Source organism: Saimiri boliviensis, chromosome 12 (genome assembly GCF_048565385.1).
Source record: "Saimiri boliviensis isolate mSaiBol1 chromosome 12, mSaiBol1.pri, whole genome shotgun sequence".
Taxonomy (NCBI): Eukaryota; Metazoa; Chordata; class Mammalia; order Primates; family Cebidae; genus Saimiri; species Saimiri boliviensis.
Window position 1 is genome coordinate 26,402,395 of NC_133460.1, and position 14,978 is coordinate 26,417,372.

At 47.3% G+C, this 14,978-nt stretch overlaps 1 protein-coding gene across 6 annotated transcripts in view; it reads right to left on the bottom strand.

The window, feature by feature from the left end:
- The window catches only part of WDFY4 (WDFY family member 4), a 304,899-nt gene that overhangs the window by 31,854 nt on the left and 258,067 nt on the right, over positions 1-14,978 (bottom strand). For all 6 annotated transcript variants that reach the window (XM_074382131.1, XM_074382129.1, XM_074382127.1 and 3 more), the window contains 4 exons: positions 8,830-8,872; positions 7,275-7,394; positions 4,559-4,676; positions 3,766-3,875 (listed from right to left, as the gene is read on the bottom strand). In XM_074382131.1, the coding sequence (XP_074238232.1) occupies positions 3,766-3,875; positions 4,559-4,676; positions 7,275-7,394; positions 8,830-8,872 (391 nt within the window). The remainder of the gene's footprint in view (positions 1-3,765; positions 3,876-4,558; positions 4,677-7,274; positions 7,395-8,829; positions 8,873-14,978) is intronic.

The window sequence follows — 14,978 nt, forward strand, 5'->3', positions numbered from 1 at the left end:
AAAATGTGGCCTTGAAAACGGCATGTTTCCCTTTCCTCTGAGCACTATGTCCCCTCTGGACAACCTCTATAGACCCCACCTTGCTTTTATTCACCTTGTTTTAGGCTTGGTGGCTCCAGGGCTGGAACCCATCTCATCTCCATTGTCATTTCTTGTGGGACATGACCTTCCAGAGACTCAGTATCCTGCGATTAATCACAGCAGCCTCTCACAAGCTTGTGAGGGTCCAATGAGGCACAGCAGTGTCCACAGCAGCCCCCTTCACCATCATCAGAAGGAGGAAGCACCCCAGCCATGGATGAATGATAAATAACAACATGTGGTCTACACATACAGGGTGCAGGATTCAACCTTAGGAAACTGACACGTGCAGCAACAAGGATGGACCTCGAGGACATTATGCTGTGTGCAAGAAGCCCGTCATAGAAGGACAAACATTGCATAATCCCACTTATAAGAGGCTTAGCGTAGTCACTCATAGAGACAGAAAGTAGAACAGTGGTTGCTGGGTGCTGTGGGGAGGGGTGATTGGAGAGTTATTGTTCCGCAGGTACAGAGATTGAGTTTGGGAGGATGAAAAAGTTGTGGAGACAGATGGCAGCGATGGCTGCACAGCAGTGTGTATGCACCTAATGCCACCACGCTTAAGATGGTTAAAAGGGTAAATTCCATGTTATGCATATTTTACCACCATAAATAATTACAAAATGTTTTAAATAACAGTTGTAAGGTACTTAGCACCATCCAGGTGCATAGTAGGTGCTTAGTGAGCAATCAGAGGATAGAACTGTTATGGAAGGGCCTTCCGATGTGATCCTCCCACCCGCCTCCTTTATCTCACCAACAAGGAGAGTAGACTGCAGAGAGAGAAAGTGATCTGTGTAAAGTCAGATGCAGCAGCTGGGGGTGCTGGGATGTGAGCCCCAGGCTCACCACATATGCCTCCACTCTGGCTTATCTGTGGTAGTAGGCGGGTGGTAGCATTTGCTCAAAGCGGAATGGAGACACATGCACTTTCCCACGCTGACTCTTACACGTCCACCGGCTCTGGCTTCCGTGCCTGGCTTCCGCAGCCTCCCCACGTCTCCTGCTCTTTCCCACTTCTCCGTCCACCCCAGGCTGGGGGCAGTGCCTTGGGCTGCTGAGACTATGGGAGGCTCCTTTCCAGTCACCTCAAGGGTGAAGCAAAGGTCTCTGGAGAAGAGACAGGCCTCCCCCTGGGAGGTGGGGTGAGATGGAGGAAAGAGCCTGACTTCAGGAAGATGCCAGAAAATTCCTTAGGACGTGTGCCGAGATTCCAGCACTCTCAAAGAGGAGCCTGGTATGTCCCCCAACAGAGGTAGCCTATGCAGCTTTTCGACTCATTCCCTCAAGAGCTAAAATTCTTTTTTCCTAAGTAAAAAATGAAAGGTGGCTGGTTCTTTTGCTGGTTCAAAGGCTCAGACCAGGTGTGACCCACCAGAAGAGTAATTTAAAAGTAGGAAAGTGAGACCCAATTCAGAAGCAAGTGGAGAGAGACCGGATGATTCCAAAGTGGATGGGTCAATCTACCCAAGACAAATCTGAGCCCCAAAACTAAGTCACATCAGGGACTTCAACATGGGAGTCAAAAGGGCTCAAGCTAAGATGACTGCATTTGTGTCACCTAAAAGCATGGGCGATTGGTTCTGACCCTCTCACACTGGTGTAGACCAACTCAAATGAGTTTTACGTGGTCACCAATGGACCAAACTGGCTAAAATAAGCTTAAACCAGTGATTAGCTTCAAAGTGGCCATAGCCCAGATATCCTCATTGGTTCACAGCACACCTGTTAGGTCTGGCTCATCCTAAGCTGAAATACTTTGATGCAATGCAGACTGCCTTATATTAGCTTAAACCAGAGGGGACCAGCCTGGACAAGTTCAGACCTACTCAGATTAGATCCGGCTGATTGCAGAGGGAAGAAGGGAACTAACAGAGATTGATCACCTAGGTAGCGTCAAGCCCTGAGCTGGGGGCTCTCTCCACATTTTCTCATTTAATCTTCTCAACTGCTTATAGCCCAGTGAGATGTGCATAATTAACCCTCATTTCCAGAGGTAAAATAACTTGCAGAAGATTTTGTATCTATTAAGTGGCAGAGCTGTGATGTAAATCTCGCAGCCAAGGTTGTTTCTATTTCACTCTGTCTCCTCCCCATGTGAAAAGATCCTTAGAAACAGGTAGAGCTGGCGTTTTGGGCTTTAATGCAGCCTCCTGAAGGGGTTAGGGGAAGCTCTGAAAATATCGTGAACATTTGAACACTTAAATTCCCTGGATAGAAACCAGTGGTGGAATCCATCACTATCATCATCAACGGCGAACATCATTTCTTGTGGATTAATGAGCGACATCTGGATGGGATTCCTGGCATGGGGTGCAGCTCTGGGACCATTTGTTCTCCAAACAAAACTTACTTAAAATGCTTGTTGCCTGAGAAAGGCTCAGGGGAAGTACACTTATTATTTTTGAGTGAATTTCCAGGGAGAGGAGGTTATACAATGTCTAGACAAGTTGTGCCGTCAAGGGGAAAGAAGGCTGTGCCAAGATACAAGACAGAAGGGCATTTGTTCCTTATTTAGAGAAAGTAACCTGACCTCGCCTACTCATTCCTGCCCCAGAGCTCAGAGTCAGCTTTAGTGCTGACTCAGGGTGGCCTTTGGTCTCTCAGGGTCAAGGTCTTCTCAGTGACCACAGTGACCTGGCTGGTAAGGTCAGACCCAACACACAGTTCTTGGGACACCCAGGCTTTTCTGAGATGAGGCTTAGGTGTCAGAGCAAGTCTATGTGTTCAGTGGCCTGTTGCCCACCCCAGCTTATGCCTTTCTCCCCATTGGACCATTGCAGGATCTGGATCTGGGCAGCCCATACACTCAGACCCTGTGCTATATTTACTTTAGAGTTAGCTGAGCCAGCTGGCCTATCAGGATTCTCCCCATTCAAAAGCTGTGCCCCTGGGATAAAGCGTTCCTTGGAAGCGGAATCCCAGTGATGGGGTTGTGAGGGGAAGAGGGGAAAGGAGCTTCTCAGCATCTTCACAGCACTGCCCATGAAAGACTCTGTCCCAGAAATCCCACACGCCTTTGACACCATCCCCAACCCCGCAACACTCAGACACCAGACTGGCCACATACAATATGGGAGGCCCAGATAAATTTAAATTTCATTTAAACAACCAACAATTCATAGTTTATTGGTAGTTCAAGTTCAACTAGGCATCCTGTATTTTTATTTAAAACCTGGCAACCCTAATCTGGTATAATGGTCTGTCGGTGTATGGGTGGGTAAGTTAGTTTTGTCCTTCGAAGGCTTTCAGTTTGTACTCGGTATAGATTTATGCATTCCGATGTCCTGAGTCATATTCTTTTCATTGTTCCTTCTTGTATTTATTTTTCTAATCCCTGACCACCTGCCTTTCTAGTCTCCAAGCTTCCTGTTTTTTCTTTTTCCACTAAATCTTATTTATGTCAAATCCTTTTTTCATGTCTCATTTCTTAATTTTTAGAATCATTTTGCAAGACTTTGTTGGGCAGATGTGCAGGTGTAACTGAGGAAAAAAAGCCTGCCTTTCTTGGGGACCAGAATCCTGGAGCCAACGCCAACTGGGAATCACTGGCTAATGACCAAGTTTTTAGCAGAGGTGTTCCATCTTGTTCAAGCCCAGGTTTTGGTCTGTGTGATACAGCTCCGTGTGTGTGTGTCTGTGTGTGCACGTGCATGTAGGCGCAGAGTGGTGACAGCTCACCTGCAGAGCGCAGAAGGCCTGAGTGAAGGGTGGCATCCGGACCAGGTAGGAGGCAACGATGATGGCTGAGGAGTAGTGCGTGTAGTAGTGGCACTGGACAGTCATGTCTCCTGCAACAAAAAACACACGCTTGAGGGCTGCTTCCCTACCTGTGCTCACGTGTGGCAGATAGTGAGCTATGCTATGTTCAGAAATGGCATTTAAAAATACATTCATTGAAGTTTAGGAAGTGAGCAGACCTAAAGAAAAAGATTTCCATCATACGAACACAGGTGGCACATGAATGTGGCAAAATGTCTAAAGATGATGCGCAGATGGACAAATTTGAGAACTAGAGTCACAAATGCACGCTCTGTTGTTTAGAGGCAGTGATCTTGAGCAAGTTGCTTAAACCCTATGAGTTTCATTTTCCTTCTCTATGAAATGGACCACTGATTATACTAATGCAGGTTGGCCTGGCCCTGGCAGAAAGAAAGTGCCGAATGAATGCTAGTTCCTTCTGCCATTGCCTGACCCTAGGTATGGAGTCACTGCCTCTTAACAACATACGTCTCCAGGCAGGCTGCTCCCCTGGGCTGTGCCACACCACAGACTTATTTAAATCCAAATTTCTAGAGATGAGTCCTGGACATTGGTATTTTCTAGAAGCTCCCCAGGTACTTCCTACAATCAGGTTAGAGTCCTCTATGCAAATGTAATCACTTGTAGGCTAAGTAATCACCTTAACTGTTATCAAGGATCATTTCAGGGCATCCAGAATAACACTGCACAAAAAGTGAAGCTGAATACTCACCTTCAGTTTTCTCAACTTCTTTAAACCTCTGGATAAATTTCAGCTTCCTTTCCTTGGTCTGAGCCCCCATGGGCTTTGAAAGATCCCGGAAAGTCTTCGGATTGGCCAAGTTCAATGTCTAGAAGGCAGATGTGCGGCTGGAGTTAACTCCCCCGACCCACTGGTGCCCTGGGAGCCACACTCTTGAGTTTTATGGTTCTCTTTATTGGTTTACTGTCATTTGATCTGACCCCTCTCTGGTGGTTAACTGGCGGGCTGGGGTTTTATGGCCCCAGAGCCAGTGATCCACAAAGACTTAAAAAGGGAGAGATGAAAAATAAGAGGAGGGGAAGACTGAGTTCACACTCAACCTGTTCCAAGTTGACCCAAATCAGAACATGGCTACCAGTTACTGAAAAGACACTTTAAAAGAATTCCTGTTGTCTATGAGGCACTTGACTTCTAAACTGCATAATTTACTCCAATAGTTCAGGGTCCTTGCTTAGAATCAAACTGATTTTATAGGAAGTTAGAAGTCATCTGTTTGGGGAGGAAATGAGAGGAACTTGCTCATTTTTCCTGGAGGCCCACTCCTTTCTGGGCAGTGAAAGCATGCTGTGACCGCCCCTTCCCTCCCTTGGAATACACTGCAGAGGAAATTGGACTAGTTGCAGGGCCAGGTTCTCTGGGAGACTTTTTCTTTTAATGTCCTGTGTGTTAACAGAGGAGCCAAGATTTTCTGGGGTTTGCATTTCTTTACAGGAGGAGGTACCTGTGTATCTCTCTGTTTTCTTTTTTCTGAGATAAGGTCTCACTCTGTCGCCCAGGCTGGCATGCAATGGAATGATCCTGGCTCACTGTGGCCTCAACCTCCTGAGCTCAAGTGATCCTCCCACCTCAGCCTCCCAAGTAGCTAGGACCATAGGTGCGAGCCACCATGCCTGGCTAATTTTTGTATTTTTGATAGAGACAGGGTCTCACTATGTTGGCCAGGCTGGTCTCAAACTCCTGGGCTCAAGCAATCCTCCTGCTTCGGCCTCCCAAAGTGCTGGGATTACAGGCGTGAGCCACTGTGCCTGGCTCATAACCATTTCTTTCCACGAGCAGTGAATCCTCAAAGCTCCACTGGGGGCCCAAGGTGTCACTATCTCAAATGTCTGCACAAGCCAGGGGGAAGCAGGGTCAAGGGTGAGATGGCCCCTTCTAAGATCCCAGTGAGTGCTGGAGGGGACACACTGAGACCCACATTCAGCTTCAGCAATCTTGCCAGCTCAGGAAAATGCCTAGTTGCCAGATCTCATGGTTTTCCAAAAGACGTTGGAAATCCAGATTTTTTTAAAAGGAGAAATCTCCTAATTTTTAAGTGTTGATAAATAATCAAGATTTTAAATACCCAGTATGACCTAAATAAAAAAGGCCTTCAAACCACCACTTTGCAACATGTGAGTAGGTTTTGTGTCTGCAATGCCTTGGTCTCTGATGGACCATTAATGCACTATGCAGCAGCCAGTGCTAGTTTCGCTGCATTAAATGTCTTACGAGGGGATGGGAGGTCACAAAGAAACGAGTCTCCCTCTCCCGAATCCTGAGGGTCTGCCATCCAAGCAGCCCTAGGCAGGACTGGCCATGCTCATCTGAAAAGTGGTCCAGCCACCTATGTGCTTCACAAACGGCCCAGCGTCTCTCTGGATGGCCAGGGCCCAGGTAGCTGGGACACAGCTCCATAGTTTGGTTGTCCGCACAGGAGCACAGACATCACCCTGGTCCTGCTGTGGAGTTTTTCTTCCCCTTTGTTCCCTGCCTGCTGGGGCCCAGGGGTAGAGGCTAAAAGAGATGAAGGGTCTGTTCTTCCCATCTTGCCATCGGCCTCCCCTGTCAGTACACATGTCAGTCCAGATCTCAGAGGAGGCCCAGAAACCATCATCTCTGTTGCTGAACTTAAGCTGCAGGGCGAGTGGCTTGTTCTTTCTGTGTGTCCGTATCTCTGTGTGTGTCTCTCTCTTCTTTCCTCCCCAGCCCCTTTCCCTGCACATGCTGATTTTAGGAACAATTTCACGGCCCACCTCACTTGTAACTGCCTCTCCCCACAAGGCCTGACCCATGGCACCATCTTGGTAGATGGCATCAGGTGCCTTCACTGTGGAGAGTAAGCCAGGAAGCCCCCTGGGGCTCATGTTAGCAATTATGCTAGTGGTGTTGATCATTCCACAGGTAGAGCCAGGACAGGAACCCGGGCAGCCAAACACCAAAGGCCAACATGGGGTTAAGGGATCTGAGGCCGGGCACAGTGGCTCAAGCCTGTCTGTAATCCCAGAACTTTGGGAGGCCAAGGCAGGAGGATCATTTGAGGTCAAGTGTTTGAGACCAGCCTGGACAACGTGGTGAAAACCCCTGTCTCTACTAAAGTACAAAAAATTTTAGCCTGGCATGGTGATGCATGACTGTAATCCCAGCTACTCAGGTGGCTGAGGCAGGAGAATCTCTTGAACCCGGGAGGGGCAAGTTGCAGTGAGCAGAGACAGTGCCACTGCATTCCAGCCTGGGTGACAGAGTGAGACTCTGTTTAAAAATAAACAAATAAAAAATAAGAGATCTGAACTTCAGCAGCCATTAGACCCAGGTACCCAGGTTCATATGATGGAAACTCCTAGCAGAGACTCTGCATGCTGACTGAGGGTCTCTGTTATAGGGGTCCAAAAGTCTGAGTGCAGCTGTGGGTTCCACAGGAGGACCTTACCTCTGAGGTGTAGTCTGCAAGGACCCAGGGGAACACGGGGTACTGCATGTAGTCATTGCAGGTTCTCCCAGCCACGGTGTTGAGGTACATGAGATACTCAAAATTGTTGATGTCCCTTTTCTACAAAAAGAGACAGAAAGAGGATAAACCAAACACGTTTGATGCTCCCCCAAACCAGGGGTCTCACCCTTTGACTTCAGCAGCAGGCCCTGGTTCTGTGGGTGAGGACAGGCCGCCGGCCCCTCGGTCACTTCCTGCACATCTCATGCATGAGCTGGTGCCAACTCAGGACCCACCCACGAACGGAGGCAAGTGTATTTGGGAAGCAAAGTCAGCCAGGAAAATAACCCAATGCAGTTCAGCATCCAACATCAAGGATAAAAGATTCTTTTGTGTTAACTGTTGGATGCAATACTCAGAAGTTCACTAAAATCATAGCACATATGCTGTGGGTGAACTGACTGCTGACCTATTAATGGTAAGAAAATAAGCAGAGGGGCCATGGCAGTCCCAGAGACAGCGGCCCTCACTCCCTGGCTTGATGGTCTGGCTTCCTCTGGGACTTTGAGAACTGCCCGTTCCCTGTGCTTGCCTGTTGGGGTGATGCTCACTCTTTGGGGCCCTCTGCTTCCAGAGGAACAGGCACAAATGGAGACAGGGCCTGTATTGGGAATAAAATCCACCAAGGCCACCGAATGAGTGAGCAATCCAATATCACTGTCATCTCTGACAGCCCTCCCTTCCTAGGCCTGCTCCTTGGGGGAGGATTTGGGACCTGGGTGACTGAGACCTACTTTCTCGTTGTCCCCCAATCTCTACAACTGCCTCTCTTGTGGTCTATTCCTTTCTCTGAGAACCCTGGGCTGAATATCAGCTTGTCTAGGCTGGGAGCCATGTGTGTCTTCCAGGAACAAGAAGTGACACCCATGCCCTGCCCCCTACGTGGCTGTATACATGTGTATCTTCACAAACAGGGTGTGTGTACCCACTCGGAGGCATCCACGGTGTACAGGTGTGCAGGCGCGTGTGCACACACACACACACACTCCCCAGCTCTGACTCTAAAGTGCACTCCATCACTGAGATCTGGTCAGGGAAATGTCTGGGAAATTTTGGTAAATAAATAAGATCACCGCCAGGTGTGGTGGCTCACGCCCGTAATCCCAACACTTTGAGTGTCTGAGGCAAGTGGATCGCCTGGGGTCAAGAGTAGAGACCAGCCTGGCTAACATGGTGAAACCCCATCTCTACTAAAAATACAAACATCTGCTGGGCCAGGTGGCAGGCATCTGTAATCCCAGCTACTTGGGAGGTTGAGGCAGGAGAATCACTTGAACCCAGGAGGCAGAGGTTGCAGTGAGCCGAGATCACACCATTGCACTCCAGCCTGGGTAACAAGAGCGAAACTCCGTCTCAATAAATAAATAAATAAATAAAAACAAGAAAAAGAATATCCCTTCTTGGTTGATCCACACACTTCCTCTCCATCGCTGGGGCCTGGGCCATTCTCTGGCTTGCCTTCCCAGAGGGCTTCCCTCTAAAGGAGCCACTGTACCTGCCACTTCTGCAGCATGGTCCTGTCAGAGCCGGGGTATCTCCTGTGGGACAGAAAACAATGGTGGTGACCAAATATATCAAGGCGAACAAGAAAAGGGGAGAGGTGGCGCTTGCCTGGGCTTCATGGGGCCAGGGTGTTCGGGAAAGCTGCAGACTTCCCAAATTCCGCAGCATCTCTTAGCGGCAGCACAGGGAGACTGCTGTCCAGCTCTTCTGGCCCCACCCTGACCTCTGACGGTTAGATTCTTGCAGTCACTGTCCCTCCTCTGTGATGCCAGAACAAGCTGTTTCCTCAAGAAGTCCCAGGGGACACGCAGCCTCAGGCTTGGGGGCCTCCCTTACAACCCACTCAGCATTCCCCTGCCGCATCTCGGCCTTCTTTGCCCCTGCCCCAACTCCCTCTTTTGCCATGTGGATAAAATGCAAACAACATGGAAGGCCATGAAATATGACATAAGAGTCTGCCAACTACCTCTCCTACTCAGGAAGTGTCCAGAGTCACCAGTTCTAGTGTATGTTCCAGAAAAAATGTTGTACCCATATGCCTGCCTATATGCCTACATAGGTTTTTTTTAAAAAAAAACTTCAATCATACATGGAATCACATGGTACACCAGGGTCTCCATGCAGGCTCCCTTGTGCTGCCGCAGCCCTGGACACCGGCTCACACTGCACTTTCGAAACCATCTCTGCAGCTGCCGGGCAGCGTCACACAGCTGGACCCTAACTGATTCATTGCCCCGGTGACAGTCTTCGTTCTCACAACTGACTTTTCCAGGGGCACCTTTTGGCACATGTCCCTGGGATATTTTTGTGAGTGTATCCATGAGAAGTTTCTAGCTGTGGTGCTACTGGGTTAAAAAGTATGAGCATTTTCCAATTTGCTACCTACCGCCAAATGTTTCCTTCAAAAGGCCATACTAATGTATAAGGCTAAAATTAAAGACTTACATATCAAACGAATGAGGTCCCATTGTGGACTGCCCTGGTAGGAAAACGGGTAGCAAAATGCAACATTGGGAAGGGGGTGGGGAGGAGCCCTCCCTCTCCACCTGAAACATCTCTTCTATTTAGCAGGGATTGCAGAGCCCAGCTCCAAGGTGCCCCTTGGGTCCTTTTCCAGCTGTTTCTTCCCCATCCCCATGAGACTCTCCTCTATACCCAAGATCGGGTCTTTGCTCAAGATGCTTCACTACACAAAGCCAAATCTTATTTCCTTGCTCCATGCATCCCCTCTGCCACAGTCCTGTTGAGGTGCCCACAGACCCGGTCCCCACATACACTCTGCTCCACCTGCATGGTCTGTGTCAGGACCCTGCCGAGCTCAGACTGGACAGGGCCTGGCTGTCCATGTGTCCGGCGGCGACAGTCCCTCTTCATCTTCCCATCATAGCCCGGTGTCTCTATCCCTCTGCATTCAATTCTTTACTTGGTAGATTTTCCACAAGCAGAAAGCAAGCCCCAGGCTGGGATTTACCTCTTCAAACCTAATAGAGAAGTCATCCATCTGGGCCATGTATCCAGGCAAGCAACACCCAACAATAAGCAGAGGCAAAACATACTCCGATGTACTGCTTTAGCTTGCAAAGGGTCAAGTGAAGATTTGGTTCTCCTGTTGTGTCTGTGATTCTGCCACCCACCCAGTTCTGGAGGGCAGGCTGCTCTTAAGGGTATAGGCAAGGGCAGAGCCCAGGCTGGAGACAGTGAGGGTTGTCACCTTGAAAAGGACCTTTGCTGAGCCCTCCAGAGCAATGAGCATGTGGAGTTGGCATGCCACAGCCTGCTGATCTTGCTACTCTGTTTTAGAAGTTGATAGGGGAGTGAGGACAGAGGAGTGAAAACAGGAGCTAAATGTGCCTGTCAGGGTCCTGGAAATGAGATTCAGCCTCTGCTCCCCTCTCTTTCAGACATGGTTCTAGAATTTTGCCTGTGGTCGTTTGTGATGTTACAATCAGGTGGAATGGTGTACAGAAGAGAAAGGCATTTCACCATCCCACCCATTTTGTCAGCTATGAGCTCTAAGGAAGTTTCATCATTCCTGGTACCATCAGAGAAAGACACCATCACCAGCAGTGCCAGGACACCTAACCAAAGGTGAGTTCTATTTTTAAAAATATTGTTTTATAATCATATTAATCTGAAGATGATTACAGAACTCTCAAGATGGTCTATGTGAATTTTGCTGGTAACTGGTGATTAGTTGAATGTATTGCTTTAAGAGTTAATAAACGGCATCGTCCATCATCCATCATTATCGTGTAACTTTTAGATTAAACAAGATGTTGCAAATGGCTCTTGGCTTTCTAATGTGCTCCTGAAATCTGCAGGAGGCAGCCTGAAAAAGAGCTCTGTCTGTGAAGTCAGGGACACCTGGTTCCAAATTCTACCTCCACCACCTAAATGGGGGCCCCTGGGCAAGACAGCAAGCTTCTCTGATGTGCCATCTCATCCTTGCAACACACTGGGCAGACTCGTCACACAGGAGCATGGGAGAGCAAGTGTGACCAGGGGTCTGGGAAAGGCTAGCATTGGTGTGGGCATGGAGCTACTCAATAGGCGTGGTCCTGGCGATGTGGTCATGGTTCAGGAGCAGGGGAGACTTTTTTTTTCCACTCTGGGAGGAAAAAGAGTGTGGTGGCAGAGTGGGTCCTGTTTCTGGTCAAGACCCACTTGACACTGCCAGTCTCCTTCTGGGTGACTTTAGAATTGTGCGACCTGGGAACCTGGGCACCTGCTCGGTCAGCCCAGTGGACACAATTCTGAGGAGCTCCTCAGAGTTTGCTGGGGGCCTACACTGAGCTACAGGACAAGATTGGGGCCTGTGGACAACTTGGGGTGGAGCAGAGAACAGAAGAATTCAAACAAAGCCAGCGAGAATTCTGGTAGTTACCCGGCCTCACCTCATTGTGGCCTTGCATGGGTGGACGCGCAGGGGACATCCCATCACCCTTTCACTCCCTTCACACCCAGGACAGGCATCCATCTCTGCCGGATGACTTCAAAGATGGAAAGATTATCTCCGCATCGTGACTTCGTGGCTAGTTCAAGTTCTTTCATTTACACCCATGCTGCTGCTTCCCCTTTTTTTGAGACAGAGTTTCGCTCTTGTTGCCTAGGCTGGAGTGCAATGGCACCACCTCGGCTCACTGCAACCTCCACCTCCCGGGTTCAAGTGATTCTCCTGCCTCAGTCTCCCGAGTACCTGGGATTACAGGCATGCCTCACCACACCCAGCTAATTTTGTATTTTTAATAAAGACACAGTTTCTCCATGTTAGTCAGGCTGGTCTCAAACTCCCAACCTCAGGTAGTCCGCCCACCTCGGCCTCCCAAAGTACTGGGATTATAGGCATGAGCCACCGTGCCCAGCCATGCTGCTTCGTTTTTAATCAAATTTCTGTCCTTTACCCCCTAGACAAGCCTCAGAAGCTGAAGCACTGCTGCCATGTGGCCCTAGGGCCTTCCCTGCTCCACGCTGCACAGTGTCAGTGCCCTTGAGTTGCCTTATAGTTCTGCTTTGACTCTTCTCCCTTGGGCCAGCTCCACCCATCCAGCACCTTCACCCTACCCTAAAACCAGGCCCCCAGAGCAAGTGGAGTAGAGGAGGGAGCCAGATGCATGATCCAAGAGCTCATCCTCTCTGGGGGGCTGGCAGAGCATCCGGCGGCTGGGCCTCCAGATATGGTGGCTTAGCCCCCAGACCAAAGGTTCTCAGCGAAGGACTCATCTGGCTAACGGCTGCACCCTCTCAGCCCTGACAGGAGTCTGGGGTCTCTGCCCATCCTCTTCCTCATTGGCACTAGGAGGCTGGTGTAGCCCTAACATGGCAGACATCTATGGAGGGCCTGCAGGTTAACCTGGGCCCCTGAGCTAACGCAGACACATTTCAAAATCCTGCTGCCACTCCAAATTCTCCCATGCTGTACTGCCTATTTGCAAAAGCAGTTTTGAGGACCTGGTAAAATTGGTTACTGAGGGATTTGGTTCTTGAGTTAAGAAGCTCTAGGCATACACAAGTCACAGTGAGAAGAAAATTCACTCATCTGGGCAAGCTGGAAATACAGGCCTGCTGATGGATGTGGGCTATTTCTCAGGACAGGACAATAGTTTTGCTTAACTATTGCCAGGGAGACATCTGGCATGAGCTAGGGAGATGCTAGGGGCAGAATGCGGGAGGGGCAGAGCTCTTCAGTGAGAAGCCAAATACACTCCCTCTCTCCCCATTTATTTCTCCTAAGAAGCAAATCTGAGTCAACTTGGACTCTAATTTTCAGACCCATGCAATAGGGCATTAGAAATCCATGCAGAGACAGACATACCCTTTCAAACCAGAGATACTCCCCTGGACTAACAGCTCACTGACCCTCTCTGTTAAAACTTCTTATCTATCTTCATTTCCCTAAAATGTGGAAATTCTGCATACAGTTCTAGACCTAACAATAATAACACTTAATTGTTTAACCCATTACAAAGTATGAAGACTTTTTGCCTATTGTTTAATTTCCGCAAAGGCCCAATGAGGTTGCCATGATTTCCATTTACAGGTGAAGATATGGAGGCACGGGGCAAGGAGGTGGTGTACAGGCCAGGGAGGTATGAAATGCACTGTTGGTGTCAATGCTAGGCCTGGCACAGAGCAGCCACTGGAAACACTGACACACTGTCTGCTGGGATCAGACCTTGCTCCAGGTCCCTGACGCTGAAGAAAACAAACAAAAATCTTCATCCTAATGTATGAAAAGCCAGTTACCTGACAAACTCATCAGTGGCCTATATTTTTTGGCATGACATTAAAAAATGAGCATTAATAAATTGACTAGATTGTTTTTGTGCAACCATGCCATAATATGAGACTATAAATAAGTTAAAAATCTGAAAGTTGGCCAAGTGTGGTGGCTCATACCTGTAATCCCAGCACTTTGGGAGGCCGAGACAGGCGGATCACCTGAGGTCAGGAGTTTGAGACCAGCCTTGCCAACAAGGCAAAACCCTGTCTCTACTAAAAATACAAAAATTAGCTAGGCATGGTGGTGGGCACCTGTAATCCCAGCTACTCAGGACGCTGAGGCAGGAGAACTGCTTGAACCTGGGAGGTGAAGGTTGCAGTGCATACCAGCCTGGGTGACAAGAGTGAAACTATGTCTCAAAAAAATTAATAATCTGAAAGTTTATACAATACAAAGTTATTGCCAGTTGCCAAAATTATGAGTGCTTTTAATTTTCATAAGGTTTTATATACCTATATTTTAAAATGTATTTATCTTGTATATTTTTCTCTTTTAGATATTGATTTTATTCTTGCTTATGTGCTTTATGATTTTTATATTATTTAATTTCAAGTTTAAATTATGTATTTATAATATTTTAATTAGAAGTATACTGGGTAGTAGAATTTGTGGCAATTTTTAATTTTTTAGTCATCTTCAGTCACAAATTTATTTAAATCCATTTGCTGTCTAAATTAAGTTACATATTTTATTTTTTGGACTTATAATATGGTAATGTTTATATATTCAAAAATGTTATAATTAACTCTCTCTTATTTAATAAGATTTGTTTTGTTTTTATTTCTAAATTGAAGTCATTTCATTTTGCATTTTTTGTACTTTTCAAAATTTTTACCGCTTAAATTTAATTTTGGATTTGAAATTATTTATTTCACTTAATTGCTAATTAATGTATTTTCTAATGTATAATTAGGTGGAAAAATTTAGAGCATTTAAATTTCTTATTTCTGTATATACATCTTCTCATTTTTCTTCAATGCTTTATCATCTGCATAATAATTTTCATACTTACTTTGTTTTGCTCTTTTCTCAATTTCTGGAAATTTAATGTAAGAAAAAAACTGAAAAATAAAAGACCATAGATGCACAAGTAGATTAATTGCAGCCTTATTCATGATAACGCCAGGCCGGAAACAGAAGGAAAAGCAAAGCACAAGACTCACTGCTGTGTGTTCATTCAAGACGCAGATTTCAGAAACTACACACCAGCATTTAATGACACACGATCAAGTGAGAGAATATGATTACAGGGCTGTATGATTTTATCAGTATTGTAGCTACTCTGATTTAATAGTGGAGAAAAGGTGCAAAGAGAAAGAAAACGGTAAGAAATAATTAAATTCAAATAAACAGATGAAAGC